Source organism: Piliocolobus tephrosceles, chromosome 6 (genome assembly GCF_002776525.5).
Source record: "Piliocolobus tephrosceles isolate RC106 chromosome 6, ASM277652v3, whole genome shotgun sequence".
NCBI lineage: Eukaryota > Metazoa > Chordata > Mammalia > Primates > Cercopithecidae > Piliocolobus > Piliocolobus tephrosceles.
In genome coordinates, this window is record NC_045439.1 from 135,810,631 (window position 1) to 135,829,352 (window position 18,722).

At 38.2% G+C, this 18,722-nt stretch overlaps 1 protein-coding gene across 5 annotated transcripts in view; it reads right to left on the reverse strand.

Moving 5' to 3' along the window:
* Positions 1–18,722, reverse strand: part of CHD2 (chromodomain helicase DNA binding protein 2) — a 178,359-nt gene that overhangs the window by 42,271 nt on the left and 117,366 nt on the right. For all 5 annotated transcript variants that reach the window (XM_023220850.2, XM_023220854.2, XM_023220852.2 and 2 more), the window contains 9 exons: positions 17,570–17,732; positions 17,083–17,235; positions 14,873–14,944; positions 11,496–11,645; positions 10,590–10,738; positions 9,015–9,111; positions 8,468–8,560; positions 5,421–5,591; positions 4,249–4,424 (listed from right to left, as the gene is read on the reverse strand). In XM_023220850.2, the coding sequence (XP_023076618.1) occupies positions 4,249–4,424; positions 5,421–5,591; positions 8,468–8,560; positions 9,015–9,111; positions 10,590–10,738; positions 11,496–11,645; positions 14,873–14,944; positions 17,083–17,235; positions 17,570–17,732 (1,224 nt within the window). The remainder of the gene's footprint in view (positions 1–4,248; positions 4,425–5,420; positions 5,592–8,467; positions 8,561–9,014; positions 9,112–10,589; positions 10,739–11,495; positions 11,646–14,872; positions 14,945–17,082; positions 17,236–17,569; positions 17,733–18,722) is intronic.

The following is an 18,722-nucleotide window of genomic DNA, read 5'->3' on the forward strand; positions in this document are numbered from 1 at the left end:
ATTTCCAGAATCTACAAAGAACTCAAACAAATATACAAGAAAAAAACAAACAACCCCATCCAAAAGTGGGGAAAGGATATGAACAGACATTTCTCAAAAGAAGACATTCATACAGCCAACAGACACATGAAAAAATGCTCATCATCACTGGCCATCAGAGAAATGCAAATCAAAACCACAATGAGATACCATCTCACACCAGTTAGAATGGCAATCATTAAAAAATCAGGAAACAATAGGTGTTGGAGAGGATGTGGAGAAATAGGAACACTTTTACACTGTTGGTGGGATTGTAAACTAGTTCAACCATTATGGAAAACAGTATGGCGATTCCTCAAGGATCTAGAACTAGATGTACCATATGACCCAGCCATCCCACTACTGGGTATATACCCAAAGGATTATAAATTATGCTACTACAAAGACACATGCACACGTATGTTTATTGCGGCACTATTCACAATAGCAAAGACTTGGAATCAACCCAAATGTCCATCAGTGACAGACTGGATTAAGAAAATGTGGCACATATACACCATGGAATACTATGCAGCCATAAAAAAGGATGAGTTTGCGTCCTTTGTAGGGACATGGATGCAGCTGGAAACCATCATTCTTAGCAAACTATCACAAGAAGAGAAAACCAAACACCGCATGTTCTCACTCATAGGTGGGAACTGAACAATGAGCTCACTTGGACTCGGGAAGGGGAACATCACACACTGGGGCCTATCATGGGGAGGGGGGAGGGGGGAGGGATTGCACTGGGGAGTTATACCTGATATAAATGATGAATTGATGGGTGCTGACGAGTTGATGGGTGCAGCACACCAACATGGCACATGTATACATATGTAACAAACCTGCACGTTATGCACATGTACCTTAGAACTTAAAGTATAATAAAAAAAAAAAAAAAAAAAAAAAAAAAGAGTTGGCCCTTTGGAAAAAAAAAAAAAAAAAACCATCCCTAAGGAAGTCTAGCATGTAGGCTTATCAGACAAGGATGTTAATCAGCTATTATATATCTTTACAAGAGTTAAAAAAAAAATCTGGAGAATTAAAAAGAAAGGACGAAAATGTTATCAATAGAAACAGAAAGGCTGTTTAAAAACAGACACTTTTTAAAGAGTGAAATAGAAATTCTAGAGTTGAAAACTACAATAATGGAAATGAAAAAAAAATCACTGGGGAGGCTCAGCAGCAGATATGAGCCTGAAGAAAAACTGGCAAATCTGAAGATAGGCCAATTGAGACTATCCCACGTGAGAAACAGAAAAAAAGAAATTAGACTTTCTTTCAAAAATGAAGATGAAATTAAGATAGTGCCAGCTAAGCCAAAATAGAGAATCCGTTGTTAGCAGACTTGCCTCAAAAGAAAATGCTAAAAGAGAGTCCTTTGGGCAGACACGAAAGGACATAAAATAGTAACTCAAATCACATGAAGAAATAAGAGCACCCATGGAATAATAAAGTAAATATAAAAACAGTATACATGTATTTTTGTTTGTAACTCTTTGCCTTCTATCTGATTTTAAAAGACAACTAACTAGGCTGGGTGTGCGTGGCTTACGCTTCTAATCCCGGCCCTTTGGGAGGCCGATGCACCGCGATCACCTGAGGTCAGGAGTTCAAGACCAGCCTGGCCAACATGGTGAAATCCCATCTCTACTAAAAATACAAAAAAATTAGCCAGCGTGGTGGCGGGCGCCAGTAATCTCAGCTACTCGGGAGGCTGAGGCAGGACAGTCACTTGAACCTGGGAAGTGGAGGTTGCAGTGGGCCGAGATTGCACCACTGTACCCCAGCCTGGGTGAGAAGAGCGAAACTCCATCTCAGAAGAAAAAAAAGAGAGACAACTAACTATACAAAGTATTAATTATAAAACTGCACTCATGGGTTTACAATGTGTAAAGATGTAATGTGTGACAACAGCACAAATGGGGGTGGTGAGCTATAACTGGAGCAAAGTTTTTATAATGCCATTGAAATTAAATTGATGCTAATTCAAAGTAAATTGTTCTAAGATGTTACTTGTAATCTCTAGGGCAATCACTAAGAAAATAAGTGAAAAAATAGTTTTGTTTCTTTTACAGGTAAATAAAGTGGTATGTATTTAACACAAAAGAAAGTAGTAATGGGGAAATAAACAAAAAGGACATGACATATAGAAGACAAATAGCAAAGTGCAGACATAATTCCTACTTTATAATAACTGCATTAAATGTAAATAGACTAAACACTAATAAAAAAGAAGAGATTGGCAGAAAAATATTTTAAAAAATTTTTAAGATACCATCTTTTTTTTTTTTTTTTTCCCTTTTAGACAGAGTTTTGCTCTGTCACCCAGGCTGGAGTGCAGTGGTGCCATCTCAGCTCACTGCAAACCTCGGGCTCTTGGGTTCAAGCATTTCTCATGCCTCAGCCTCAGCCTCAGCCTCCCAAGTACCTGGGACTGCAGGTGTGTATCACCGTACCTGGCTAATTTTTTGTATTTTTAGTAGAGAGAGGGTTTTGCCATATTGCCCAGGATGGTCTCAAACTCCTAGGTTCCAGTGATCTGCCTGCCTTGGCCTCCTAACGTGCTGAAGATTACAGGTGTGAACCACCATGCCTGGCCAAATATCATTTTTTTAAATTTCAAATACCGAAAAAGAAAGATGGAGTGACTATACTATTATCAAACTGAAAACAGGCATTAAAACAAAAATTATTACTACAGACAGAAACACATGTTACAATAATAAAAAGGCCAATCAAGACCTATCGATTACAAAAGATATATACAATTAATAAGAGTCCGAAAACACATGAAGCAAAAACTGACAGAACTGAAGGAACAAATGTATCATATAAGAGTAACAGAGATGTCAACATCCCATTTTCAATAATGGGAAGAACAACCAGGCTGGGCACAGTGGTTCAGGCCTATAATCCCAAAACACTGGGGGCTGAAGCGGGAGGATACTTGAGGCCAGGAGTCTGAGACCACCCTGGGCAACATAATGAAACCTTGTCTCTACAAAAAAATTTTTAATTAGCCAGACATGGTAGCACATGCCTGTAGTCCTGGCTACCTGGGAGGCTAAGGCAGGAGGATCACTTGAGCCCAGGAGTGTGAGGTTACAGTGAGATACGATCATACTCCAGCCTGTGCAAGAGAGCAAGATTCTGACTCTACCAGAATAACCACAACTACACAGAAAATCAATAAAGAAATTAAAGACCTGAAAAACACTAAGCCAAATACAGCTATAGAACACACCGCTCCAGAGCAGAAAACACATTCTTCTCAAAATAATACTGGGAATAGGGAGCAAGAGGAGGTGGGGTGTATATATATACACATAAAAGTTTGGCTACAAATTCAAAATTGTTAAGACGATAAGTACAAGAGGGATGTGTTATATGCTACTCTGTCAGTAATTTGAAATATTTCTATTTTTCCATAGTAAATTAAACAAGGAAAAAAGAATAGGTGTGACCTTTAAGTGAAAAGAAACACCTCACAGTTTCAAATATATGAAACTTAAAGGACTATTTAATATAATTATAATATGGATTAGGCCTTAAAACCATCTTTATACTTTCTATTTTCTTCAGGCTTAAAAAAAAAAAGATGGAAACTGGAAAAAAAATAATTTGTAAGCAATAATTTTAGATTTTTTGGGGGGGAGGACAGAGACATTTGAATCAGATACCAAGAAATGTATAGTAATCTCACATAGAAAGATGTCTAAAACTGATTTTAAATGGGATCAGGGAAAGCAACGTGCTGAACAACATGTTGTACATACTACTTATAAACCAAAGCAAACCACCAGCAAACTGATATCAGTACTAAAACGGGTGGGACTGGGATTGTAGGGGAGGGGAGAGGTAGTGAGGGTAGACGTATTTGTACCATTTTTATTTTTGACATTTATTTTTTTATATACAGATATATAAGTCTGTATATATATGCATGTCAATTATCTTTCCCCCAGCTGAACTTTGTGAAAATGTTCTGAATAACCAGAGAATAAGAGAGAAACAGAGAGATGAACAACAAATAAAAGTGATCTCAACAGAAAGAAACCTTGGAGAAAGAAGAAGAATCCTAAAGATCTGGGACAGGACCCAGCTTCTCTTGCCTTTTTTGTAGTATTAGCCTCTGCCTACCCTGTCACAATGTCCAGGATCCAGTCAACCCAAGACTTAACAGTATGCATTTCCAAACAAGCTCAGTGAGACAGAGCCTCCACCAACCTTCGGATCTCTGCATCAGTAAATCCCTCCACGAGGTCCTTCCGCACACTCCTGGGACGCCCTCTGCGCTTTGGCTTCTTGTCATCATCAGAGTCTTCCGTCTCACTCTCAGAAGCAGAGGATCTCTGGGCCTGCCTCTTAGACTCAGTGTCAGAGTCACTGTCATTTGTCTGAGCCTGAGAAAGATTGAGGCAGTCACACTGTAACAAGTGCGAAGTTCAAGTGGTGAAAGGACTAAGAGAAGGCCATCTTAATTCTTTAGTACTCATAACTTCTCACCATATCAGAAAAGTCAATTTTCCTTTGACAAATAAGGGGACAGAGGTCTTGGAGAAATACCCACTTAGGATAGTCATACTTTCAGAGACATTGAAATACAATGACAAGTGAACTGGATTAAAAATATTTGGATATTTTTACAATATCCCATTATAAAACAGGTTCATGTTTACTTCTTTGGGCAAGTAATTTTACTCTTTGTGCCTTTCTCATTTGAAAAATGAAGACAACAGTAGCTATAACATATGGTTTTTAGTAAGTTAAAGCTCTTAGAAGTGTGCCTAGCACACTGTAAGGGCTCAATAAATGGTAGCTAGTGTTACCTCATACTGATTTACTGTGACCTTGAACAAATCTGTGTCTATTATCTCCAACAAAATGGGTAACAAAACTTGTTCTACCTACTTCAATGTTGTTACAAAAATCAAATTAGATAGTGTCTGTGATGGAGCTTTGTGAACTCTGAGGTTGGTATGTGTTTCTTATTTATAGTTATATAATCCTTTAGTATTTATAGCAAGTGCTGTGAACTGTTATGGACAAACAGAGGTTTGACTTTCTGAAAGTTGAAGGCAGTGGCAATTAGAGCCAAATTGTGAGAACTACTGGTTCTAATCTCAAAGGCAAAATGCAAACTTCTGGAAATTTCAGATCCTGTTTATCAGCTTCACAAAGAGCCAATCTGCAAAGACCAAATCCGATGTTTCACGGGCGTGCTCATGAGCTCTGCAGATTTCTCCACTTTCCTTTGTTAAGTTTCCTACAGTATCAACTCTGCTCTTGAAGCCTCTGTGTCAGGGGAATAATGCAAGGCCTCTTGTTTGAATAACCAACACTTCTGTAGCCTTCACAACAAAAGAAGTAATTTCATATCTTTCATCTCACTTGATCACCTTTTTAGTGGAACTCCGAATTCGAGGCAGCATATAAATTTCTTCTAGCTCCTTCTGCCGCTCTTCCTCCTCTACTTTTTTCCTCTGTTCCTCTGGAATGATCTCATCCCAGTCCTTGTGAGGACGCTCTTCCAGCTCTTCTTCATCTTCCATTGTTGCAAAGTTGGCAACCTTAAAACAGACAACCCATTGTCTGACTGACATTTCCCTATTTCTAAACACCATCTGCTAAAACAATTTATCCAGTGTTTTTAATCTAAGTAGACACTGTGAATAATAGGACTTTTGTGATATTACATAATGAGATAATCAATTTTCTATTAGTTTTTCCTTATTCCCCCCCAAAATCAACTTGTCAAATCCTCAAGTTCATCATATCATAAATTTTACTGAAAAGCAGGGAAACAGCTACAAAGATAGAAATTGTTTTTATAAGTTTTATTGAATGAACTGTTATAAATCATAAAAATGTCCTAATACTAATGATAAAATTTAGATTTATTTAGATATAAAATGCTTAATACCTAATACTCCGTGATGAACCTACATTTCTATAAGTTGTATAGAGTTCACTTGAAACAATGCATAACTCAAAGCACTCATTATCATCTAGCCAACTGGTTGCCTTATTCATTTTTATCAAAAATATGAAAGTTAAAGATGTGTGGTGATTTCATATGCTCACAAGTGCACTTTAGTCTTAGGAAATAAAATGAAAACATAAAACGGAAAAAATTTAAATCTGGAAGAATATTCTCTTCATTTCATATCAAATATTATTTAATATCTGATATGTATCTGTATTAAAACAGTATGTAACCCAGAAAGAAAGCCATCTAAGTGTATCCATTTCAAAGAACCAGAGGAGGGGTACACAGAAACATCTACCACCTCTGGACAGCCTCTGGGCAGTGGCAGGTGGCCTCCAGCCTGGCTCCGCATTCTTCTTATTCCTTCCCTCCTGGCCTTTGAGACAGTCATAAGGTGTAAATAAGCTTCTGGAGACTCCATTCCTTAAAGTCATTTGGAGCTGACAGTGAAGTCAAGTTAAGACTCTCACTTTATGACTTTTGGCTAAAATTAACTAAAATTAAGATTGATGTAAATATGCACGTTAGTGGTTCATGCAGTAAAGAAATTTAACCTTTCCAAAAGGAACATAGTGGTTAAAGGCCAGACTCTGGCCCTTAACTTAAGATAGTGCTTGAAACACAGTAGGAGTTAACACAAGTGTGGGTTTTTACTGCTGAAGAAAGGAGCAGGAGTCACAGAGGTGGAACTGAACTGAAACAGTGCAACGGACTACATGTTTATATTCTTCCCGAAAGTCATATGATGAAATCCTAACTCCCAATGTAAGGTGTTAGGAGGTCATGAGGGTAGAGCCTTCATAATAGGATTACTACCCTTATAAAAGGGACCCCCAGAGAGCTCTCTAGCTTCTCTCTCTCTACCATGTGAACGTAAGAAAACTCAGCAGTCTGCAACCTGAGAGCCTCCAGCAGAACCTGACCATGTTGGCACCCTGATCTCAAACTTCAAATCTTCAGAATTGTGAGAAATACATTTCTATTGTTTATAAACCACCCAGTCTATGGTACTTTATTGCAAGAGCCCAAACTGACTATGACAAACACTAATAATTCACCTTCACCCTTCTCTACCCCATCCCTCTGCATCCTGACACATTAATCTAGGGCTCTTTGGCCCATTCAACTCCTCCATCCTTGTTCTTCCATTGAAACAACTTCTACCAGTGGCCAGCTTTGGAGGTAATCACACATTATTGCTTCCTCCCAAACACTTCACACAGTTTCCCCTCATTCAATTCAATCCTAATATGCATGCTGCACTTAGCCATCATTGCAATCATCAGGTCTCTCTTGCTTCTCTACCTCCACGCAATCAACCCATGGCCAATCCTTCCTACCATGCTGTCACATGAATCTTGGAAACCTTTGCCATTTTGACTTTCCTGTGCCTTGCAAGCCAATCTCCCACCTTGGGATAGCCAACTGATCCAATTTCTCTGACCTCAAAAGTATTGCTGGTGAAAGTCATATGACCCTGCTGACTGGCTCCACAGCAAAGCTGTATCATCTCAATTCAGCTGACTCCCTATCAAGTTCCTCCCAACAACTCCCTGCCTCATCCATCACTATCCCAAATCTTTTCCACTTCTCAAGCAAACACCTCACTTACTTTACTAGTCATTAAGAGCATAAATTAAACTGCCACAGCATCTCTTTCCTCCTCTTCCCTGAAGTGTACTTGTCCTTTTTCTTCCCAAGGCCAAGTCTTCCATCTGTGCTTTTGACTGTATTCTTTCCAGTCTCCTCTGTGGCAATGTGCCATCAAATCATTTCCTTCCTGAGAACCTTCAAAATCTCCCTATACTCAAGTTCTTTCCGCAAACTAGAAACATGGTTAACATCTTTCAAAAACCTTGCCTTGCTTCAATCTTCTAGCCCTATAATTTAGAGTCCCTGTACTCTTCTAAGCTTTTTAATAACACTGATACTCTGTGCTGCCACCGCCTATCATCTGGTGCCCAGCTTCTGTGTTTAGTCCTCATTTCATGTAATTTTCTGTTATATGAGACACTACCGACACCTCTTTCTCTCACTTACCAAACAAACAAAAAACAAACTAAAATCTCACCAAGTCATCAGAGCCTTCTAATTGTCATCTACTCTTTGCCTATCTTTGACCTCTCTTTGGCATCTGATCTATTAACGTGTCTCACAATGCTCCACACGTCCTGGTTCTATACTCTGTCCTGGCTCTCTACCTAGCCCTCTCTTCAGTGATTTCTTTTCCTCCACACACTGACTCTACACAGGATAGCCCACTTCAGCGGTTACCTTCGTGGGGAGGACTGTAGAACCTACATTCACAACATACTTACAATTCAGAGAACGATATTGAGGATATGACTCAATTCAGGTAAAGAAAAGCAGAGTGCCTAGCACAAAGATAGTGTTCACAAACATTAGTATCATTAATGAATCAATGCTGAGAACTCTCTCCCACAAAGATCTTCATACCTTGAACTGTGATAGAAGCTCATCTGTTGCACTTGTTGACACTTCATTCTCTCTCGTTTCAGCCAACCGCAAAATTTCATCTATATCCATTTCCTAAAAGAACAAAAGCCAACACAAATAGAATAAAATGGCACCAGAGGAGTTGCCTAGTTGCCCAGAAATTATTAGTATTTACTGAAAATGTTTGATGCAAATAAACCAATTCTCCTTTCTGATAATTCATTTACTTTCAGTTTCAACTCTAAATCCTTTACATCTAATGTCTCAAACTATTATTTATACAAATGACAAGGTGAAATTTCAAAAATTATAACAAACAGAAATGGGAGAAAAAAATCAATCCAAAAAAGTATCCTCAAATGCTTTATTAATTCCTTCCTACTCAATTCAGTAAGAGCTATGAGATTCCTATGAAAGAAAAACACACTGTCCTTCAAGTAATTACTTTTTCTTTAGAAAAGCCTCTAACAGTATCTTCTTACAGAAAATTTAGACTCTCACAGATCATACTTCTCAAAAACATTTCCCTTTCCTCATTGTTAATTACCTGTGGTTCTGATTCCTCCCCTTCCAGTTCTTTGAAGAGATCCTCTGCTCCAAATTTCAAAATAGCTGTCAGCTCTTCTTTATTAAAAGGATTTGAGCTGTGGAAGTAAAATGTAGTTGGGAGAAACATCAAATAACCTCTAAAGCGTTCTACTTCAGAATAACTATCCTTCAGAAAGAGGTCAAGTAACTGTTGAAAATATAAACTCTGCCTCAAGAAAAATGATTTCTCAACCATCTCATTTTCTATCTACAGGATGAGTCTGTGATGGTAACCCTAAACCAGCAGAATAGAAAATTAGTTACAGTCCTACTGGCTCACCTATTGCATGGGTAAGCCAGAAAGGTGACTAGCAATGTTACAGAATGGAGCTCTTTCCTTTGCCCTTTGACTCAGAAAGTTACAATTCACCAAGAATTTTCAACCTTCTCAACTCCGGTCCAAAATAAAAGAGCTAGACTTTTCTCATCTAGGTTCCTCTTAAACAGAAAACTATCTGAAAACATTCTATTTAGGAAGGGCTAATTTGAATACATCTTTAATATAGCTGCAGCCAGGCGAAATGGCTCATACCTATAATCCCAGCACTTCGAGGGGCTGAGGTGGGCCTATCACTTGAGGTCAGGAGTTCGAGACCAGTCTGGCCAACATGGAAACACCCTGTCTCTACTAGAAAAAAAAAAATTAGCTGGGTGTGGTGGTGCAAACCTGTAGTCCCAGCTACTCGGGAGGCAGAGGCACAAGAATCACTTCAACCTAGGAGGCAGAGGTTGCAATGAGCCAAGGTCGTGCCAGTGCACTCCAACCTGGGCAACGGAGTGAGACTCCATCTCAAAAACAAACAAAAAACATAGCTGCAATACCGCCACAAAAGACACTTAACAATCTGCTCAAAATGTAAAATTAAATTATTATTATTATTATTAGTTTGAGACGGTCTCACTCTGTTGCCCAGGCTGGAGTGCAGTGGCACGATCTCGGCTCATTATAAGCTCCACTTTCCAGGTTCACGCCATTCTCCTGCCTCAGCCTCCCGAGTAGCTGGGACTACAGGCGCCCACCACCATGCCTAGCTAATTAAACTTTATAAGAGATGTAGTTGTGCCTGTTTCCAAAGCCAATTAAAACTTCATTACTTTCTTTTTATACCCTTCTGTTTGCAACAGAAAAAAGTACAACAATCTCCACACAAACATTTTTGCCAATAGTAAAAAAAATAGCTGCCAATCCAATCTGGATTCTCACTGCAGAAAAGTCAAAGGTGACATTATGCTGGGCTGACACCCAACACACAGCTCCACTGCTGTTGCTGTGTCATATGTCACATGTGCAGCCAAAAGCAAAGGCAAGGGAGATGGCAAGAAAGAGAGGAAAACACATAAGCAGGGGGGTGATGGGCAAAAAAAGGAACCAAGAAACTCAAATAGAGTGAAAATGCCATCCTATCTGTGGTTCTGGCCTGGCATCTTCCAGGTAATGAATAGACTAACGTCTATGGTACAGAATCCTATTATATCCAACGGCGATGTAAAATCAATTTGATTCTGCCTACCTCCCAATCTTTCTGGCACTTACTTGGACCTTCCTGAGTTGTTTTCCAGGATCGTCCGGCCAGTGGTGTCCATGCGCTGAATCACCAGATGATCCAATACCATCTTCTTTTTGGCCCGTTCTATGATCTCCTCCTCCACAGTCCCCTTTGTAACTAAGCGGTAAATATTTACCTGTAGGAAAAGTAACTGTTATGCTTATGCCTGCCCCCTCCCGTCAAAAAACAAAAAGAAAAAGAAAAAGGAGAGAGAGACAGATTACCTCTGTCAAAAACCAAGAGGGGATAAATTTAACAGAATCAATTCTCTAATCATAAAAGACTGTAAGCCATCCAAGCAGGCAGCTTAAGCAGATGCAGTATTTATACTATGTGTAGCAGGTTACAGTTTTAAATAAAATTGCCTCTAAAGATTTGTCGTTATGGCCTGTTCCATCAATAAAAATCATACTTTACTGATGGAAAGTTTCACAAAAACAGAGTATTTGGCCAAGAATGAAACTTACAAGTTTTCCAGTATAGAACAGACTTTAAGATTCACAAACGAAAAGTGTGTGGTTTTCCAAAGTACCTTTAAAGCTAACACTGTCATGTATAATAAAAACAGACCGTCTTGAACAATAGGATATTTAACTTTTCCATACTAGAGAAAAGGTTCAGTTCTAAGTCTATTCATCTTATAACTCTCTCAAGATAAACACACAGAAGGTCGCTGACATTGTACTTTTCAAACAGAAAAAGAAAAGTTCCTTAATAGGTTCATCTTGGGCCCAAAGACAACATCTCTGTGCTAGTTAACAAACAGAAATCAATGCTTCAGGGGAAATAAAGGCAAAACAGGGAAAAAGCATTTTGTTAACGCCCTGAAAGGGCTGAACAAGCTCCCTGGCCCCCCACCCTAAAGCAATTTCCAGAAGCCTCTTTATACTGACCTGCTTCTTCTGACCAATTCTATGCGCTCGGGCTTGTGCCTGCAAGTCATTCTGGGGGTTCCAGTCAGAGTCAAAGATGACGACTGTGTCCGCTGAAGCCAAATTGATTCCCAGGCCACCAGCCCTTGTCGAGAGCAGGAAACAGAAGTCCTGTACACAATGCAATATACTACTTTATGCAGTGGCCTTCTCAGAAACAGTTTCACAGTCCAATAAGCCCTTATACCTGGAAACCCCTGCAGGTGTGAAGAAAAGTGAGATATGATGGACAAACTTTATGGAGGCTAAAAGAATGTCAGGGACTTGATGGTAGAATGAATTTTCATTTGATTAAGAGGCAAAGTCAGTGCCATGAACAGGAGTAAAGCAGAATCTAATAAGGCAATGGGAGCGAGAGAATTAGTGTTACCTCCCGGCTACAACTAATATACAAGAAGTTAACAGCAACAATAATAGAAACAGACAAACAATTATCATGGAGATCTTTAACTCCAGGAAGTCACCTGTACAATTATTTTTAGGGAAAAGGTAGATTATGCCATGTAAGTCAATTAGTATAAACAGAGATAATTTATTATATATTTATGTTTGTTAGGCTGGTGAGAAATACAGAAACACCGCACTAAATAGATCATATATGGGAAGTGTTGAGAAGCACAAGATCCTCAATTACCATAAAACATGCCAAAATTATAAAAAAATCAAAACAGGTTTGGCTGGAGAGTGATGTGTGGAACCCCCCAGTAATGACAGTAGAGACTGGGCAGGCACAGCACACCCGCCTGCGTCTGAGTGCTCAGAAAAATATGGGGGCAGAAAAAAAGAATAAAATATATAAGCCGGGGGGAAAAGGTGAAATATTTCTATTTTCAGGGAATTTAATCATATATGTCAAAAGATGCCTTTGTGGCAGAGAAGTAGCACTGAAAAACTGGTAGTCCTGAGTTCTGTCTTGATAAATGGGTAATATTTAGCATACACATAGAGATGCAATGAAAAGGTCTCCATGTTTTAATAGTCACATTCAACAACATTATGCCATAGAAATAAAAATGGAGACAACTGCCTCAAAAGATTTTTAAACAATTCCAATAAAGAAGTGATCAAAAGGTGTGTCTAGGCACATAATCTGCGATTCTTAGGAGAAATATTAAGCACTACACCACACTCAAAAGAGAAGCCTGAAGATAAACAGTGGACAGTTTAAGATGAGATATCTAAAACAAATGAAATTTGGAGTTAAAATGATCATATCAACCAACAATCTGCTATATCACTCTTTAGCAAGGATAATGTGGATTATAATATGTTGTTTGCATCTACGATCAAGTCAACAAAGGTTAAAAAATTATAAAACTCAATGCCACTAAGGGTAAGGTGGTTAAATAAATAAATGGTACAAGCATAAGAAAAATTTAGAAATGTAAAAAAAAAATTTGTTTTTTTTGAGACAGGGTCTCATTCTGTCACCCAGGTTGGAGTGCAGTGGGGCAATCCTAGCTCACTGCAGCCTCAAACTCCTGGTCTCAAGGGATCCTCCTGCCTCAGTCTCCTGAATAGCTGGAACTACAAGCACACAACACCATGCATGGCTCATTTTTCATATTTTGTAGAGACAGGGTCTTGCTATGGGCCTAGAAATTAAGTTTTGTAAAATCTTTAATAACATGGGGAATTGTTTTTTTTTTTTTTTGGTAGAGACAAGTCTATCTTGACCAGGCTGGTCTCAAACTCCTGGTCTCAAGTGATCCTCCCCCATCTTGGCCTCCCAAAGTGCTAAGATTACAGGTCTGAGCCACCATGCACCTAGCCGCGAAGTATAATTTTGAAGGGAACAAAACTATATGCAACATGATCCGAATTAGGTAAATATATAAATGGTTCCATTTAGTAGGAAGGGAAATATACCCCCCAAAGACGTGAACAGCAAATTGTGTCTAGAATGAGGGTTTTTGTACAATTATTTTTTTCTTTGTACTCCTTACCATCTTCCCAATATTCTAAGTAAGCATATAATATTTGCCCCATTTAGTTTTTTAAAGGAATTTTTTAAATACTGCAGAAATGGTAGAGAACTTGTGTTCTATACAGCCATTATGGTGAGTGGAAATCAATTGAGAGCTATGCAAAAAGCAACTCTTTTTCCCCTGAGACAGGGAAATATGACACATTCAACTCATACTATTTTTTAACCCAAGAGTGGAGAACACAAAATCAATTTCAGCCAACGCTGTACGATAAAAATAGCAGACATTTAGAGCGCTTACTATGTGCTGGGCAATGTGATCGGTGCTTTATGTTGATTACTAAATTTAATTCTCACAGCAATATTATGAAGTAGGGTATCGGAATCATTGTGATTTTACAGTTGAGGAAACAAGGAGCAAGGAAAGGAGGAATGGGAATTAGTTGATGACTGATGTCTTTAATTATTCCATTCCTCTTATCCTTAGTGAATCAGAGCCTTGGCTCTGAATAGATTAATGCCCAAAGCCCCTCAAGAAATAAATGTTTAGACTACAGAAGTAGCCAGAATACTAGTCTAACTAGGATTTCTATATTCTAAAGGCAGACTACAGAGCACTCTGAAGTAACAGGAACAGGCATCAAGAGTTTTCAAAGCCCTTCAGAAAGCTAAGTCTGTTCTATCTATTTAAAAAAAAAAAAAGTGGCTCAGGCTCCAGAAATTAGCATTCTCTGTGAAACACTTCTACTTCAGGTTGTCTCCACTGCTTCTTTTATCTCTACACATTACAGTTTTATTCACATCAAATTCTTCTCTTCCACTTCTCTCAAATCCCATGGCATTTGATGATTTGATATACACAAACTACAATGTTGTCGTACCTTCTATTTCATTCTAAGTAGCTCTTCTATATGTGCCCCCCAAACAAAATACTTCATAATGCCAAATCCAAGCTCGACACTGATTGTAAAATGTTGCTGTTAGCAAGAGCAAGAACATTAAGCCACACTGTATTAGAAGTCCAACAAATTTGAGATATGACAAATATATTTTTCAGGACTCAGTCACCAAAAGAGTATAGAGATCAGAACCTTCTAATATTAATTCTATCGCCCAACCCTCCCCTACTCCTGCCTTACTGCTCTTCCAGGCCCAAGGACTTGGTATCTGGAAGCTACCAGGAGAACCACTCTGTTGTCAACCCAGAACAGGGGAGATAAATAAGCACATATTTATTTTTCTGGAGTGACAACAAAATATCATATTTTATATGAGAGATTTCTTATTTTCTTCTCAAGGCAAAAGAATTGCACTATAAATTGTTTCTGAAACAGAATACATTAAGCTAGAAAGATTTTCTCCTTGATGCAGAGCCCAAGTTGCTCAAATAACAAAGCCATGCATAGTATACCTCAGACCCATCTGCATTGAAGTGGTCCAGTGCCTGTTTTCGGATTTCTCCCTTGATGGAACCATCCAGACGCTGTAAAAATAAACCACAAGAAAACTGTAAGATAGGAAGATCAGCTACACTCAGAATAGAACAGCAGACTTGGAACCTTTATCACCTGAACACCCACTGAGTAAAAATAACTGGAATGCACTGGCAAAGCGCTATGAAGAAGCTGTGCTTAAGAAGCACACCCTAACTTGACCTGAGCTCTCTAGTTACAGACTCAAGGTTACAAGCTTCTGATTCAAAGGGCTGTCTAGGTTTAGCCAAGGATCAGAAGGGCTGCCAGGACCTAAAAGAAAAAAGATGAAAACCCAACCTGTGCTTGAAGGCTGGGTTTACATCTGTTTCTGTAGATACTGCGGAGATTAGGAAATAGGACCACCAGTCACTCAATAATAAGCTCCTGGAGAAAAATGATGCTTCTTAGCTAATGTGGCTAAAACTATCACTTAAAGTGTCATGCAAACAAAAAAATTACTTATGCAATAATTTTGTTTGAAAAACATTTTGCTGAATCATTGAAAATACTAAAATTGATCATACATCCCAGCTCTGCCAAAAATTACACTCTGAAATCATAGTAAAGTGTTCCAGCAACTAAACTACACGTGAATTCAGGAGAGCCCCTGGCATTTAGTAGCATACATAATTCCTTTATTAGAACGTATGTCGGTTCTACATGCAAAACAATGTCACCATAGAGAAACCATTAACACGTAAAATACTAAATAATTATCACCTATATGCTGTACATTTTATAAAGCATTTCTCACTCTTTAAAATCATTTTCACATTTCATTCCCTCACAATCACCACTTGAGATGAACAAAATACTTCATTTTAGAGAAGGCAAAACTAACCTGAAAGGTGACTTGGCTGGCAGTGGACTCTGTGGAAGGGCATACATCTGCAGAATTCTGCCCACCAGACCTAACTCAAGTCAACTCACAGGTGAGGAGCCCCTTACTTCTTTCTCACTGACTACTTATTCAGAGCCTTAAACCAAAGATATATTTAATGGGAGATTCAGAGCCTTTACTTGAAATCAAAAAACCTAATGCCCCCTTTTAATATACCCATTAGTAGAGGACATTAATTATCTAAAAGTCACTGACCAAGCTTATCTATTCCATAGAAAGAAAAACAATGCATTCTTGATTTACTTGGTATCACAGGATTTCCTAGGAATGAAAGCTCCTAGGGATTCGATTCACTGACAGAGACTGACTTTTTGCAATAGGCTGTTTCTTGATAACAACCACAGCCTTAAGCTATCTTCTAAGACAGCAACTGAAAGACCATATAAGATATTATGGATATAACAATGCCTTTCAGGGTATTTTGAAAGACAATCTGATAGTCTTAAAGGTGGGCCTTCTTAGGAGATAATCACAGGCTCCAAGTTTCTTTAATCCCAGCATAATTATGTGAGTTGGTAGAAGAGGTCATCCACTCAAAGTTTTAAAAAAATGTAATAAATCTTAAAATCTAAGCACTATAAACATATGCCAAGAGACAAGGTAAATTGCATATATGTCTATATGTCTATAAACAGATCAGAGAATAAGTTTCTACTAGATTATATACACCTAGAAAAATGTTATTATGCGGAAGAAACTTTTTCCCCGTAGGAGGTAACTGTGTGAAGATAATAACTCCAGTTTAAAAACTCCACAGAAAAAAGAGGAAGCCATCATCACTTACTTCAGGGACTAGTAAGGTTTTAAGTACCAGTGTTCTATTATGTTCCCAGCCTCACAGCCAGGGTCAACTTTTGGGGTGAACATATGATACTGCCCTCCTTCTAGGATTTGGGCTTCTAGAATTGAGCTCGCACTCATTTCCTCTCTATTTTTACCATACACATGTAATAAGATGCTATCTGACATCCTTTTTTTCCTTGCCCAATCTGACTTTGTCTAATCCTCCCTGCCCACCTTCGAAGAAAGAATGGTCTCCTCATGACCACTTTCATATGGTAGCCTAAAGACATGAAAGTAAAAATTAAGACCCTCCTGGAATCTTAACCTTAATTTTTTTGAAACAAGAAAACTCTTACTTCCTACTTTAACAAGCAAAGCATACAATCCAATGTAGGAAGGTTGGGGAGGGGAGGTGGGGAGAGAGATTGATTCCCCCCACCGCAATTACTGAAATCACCTTACCTGGAAAGGATAATGTTTAATAGTTAGGTATTCAGCCAGGATATCCAACATTCTCACCATCTGAGAGAAGATAAGCACTCGATTCCCCCTTTCTCGAAGTCTTGTCAACAGTTTGTCTAATAAAATCAGCTTCCCACTGCTCCTTATGAGGGACTGAAGATTTAAAAGACATTCCAATAATTACATTGAAACACAAATTTTAATCTTCCCTAATCTCTAAAAATCCATATTTTAAAAACCACCTTAAAGCTTTCTGAAGCCCTTAGCAACCTGGTTGACCAGCAATTCCCGAAATGTTCTTTTTCCCAATATCTGGGATACCATACTTCCCAAATCATTCTTAGTTACCTAACTTTTTTCTCCAGTTTTTAAAGCTTCCTTTGATGCTCCCTCTTAGGTCACCAAGGAGGAAACAGAGCATTCTGATGAAAAGCACCTAGAGAAACTAAGTGTTTTTCTGAGAAAGTAATTATGAGGAACTACGTACCAAAAGAATCTCCTGTCCATTTTCCCTTTCATTTTCTTCAGGGGGTTTAATCAGATAGCAGTGGTTGCAACATTTTTTCAGTTCCATCACAATATTAAGAAAACCAGACGTGCTGCCTCTTGTTCCTTTGGCAAGAGCCTTGTAATTCCTGGTCAGAATCCACCTGCAAATTAATATGATAATGATACTACTAGATACAAAAAAAAAAAACAAACCCAGAAAGTTGTAGGTACCAGAAGAGTATAAGAAAAAGTAGTAGTATCGTGGAGGAAAGAAGAGGCCTAAAAAGGTTTAAGAAGCAAAGAAGAATATTTCCTTTTGTATCTCCTGCCATCTAATCATAATCTTTTACATCTCTAGTCAAAATTAGGAATGTTAAAGATTCTGCTGGATATTTCAACCTCACTGAACACAGGAATATTAGAAGAAAACAACTCTATATACACACAACACACACATGTGCTTTACACATATAGACACACACACACACATTTTACATATTTACACACACTTTATACATATTTAAGTGTGTGTACGTACACAAAGGCTGAGAATCCTAAATGTGAAAATCTAAAATGTTCCAAAATGGCACTCAAAACTTCTGAGTGCCAGTATGACGCTCAAAAGAAATTCTCATTAGAGCATTTTACAGTTCTGATTTCCAGATTTGGAATGCTCAACTACTAAGTATAAAGCAAATATTTCAAAATCTGAAATACTTCTGGTCCCCAAGCATTTCTGGTAAGAGACTCAACCTGTGTGTGCATGTGTGAAAGGAAAATGACTGTCACTAAAGCAGTCTTCACTGAAATATAAAAATTGGAAATAAGCTAACATTATGAGGTTAAATTAAAATATACCATAAAATAGAGGCTATATGTCCATTTTAACATTGTAAAAAAGTATTTTATCTGACAAAATATTTATCAGTATGTTTTCTACCCAAATTTGGAGGAGAAATACAGATATATTCATGTATAACCATGTATAATCCTTAACCATAAACTCCAAAATATTAAAAGTACTTTTTTTCCTGAGTGGCGCAATTTCTTTATCCTTCTCTTAGAAATCACACTTTAGAAATCTATCTCAAGGTCTTCACTGCAGAACTATTTATAAAAGTGGGTAAAACAATCTAAATGCCTACCACAAG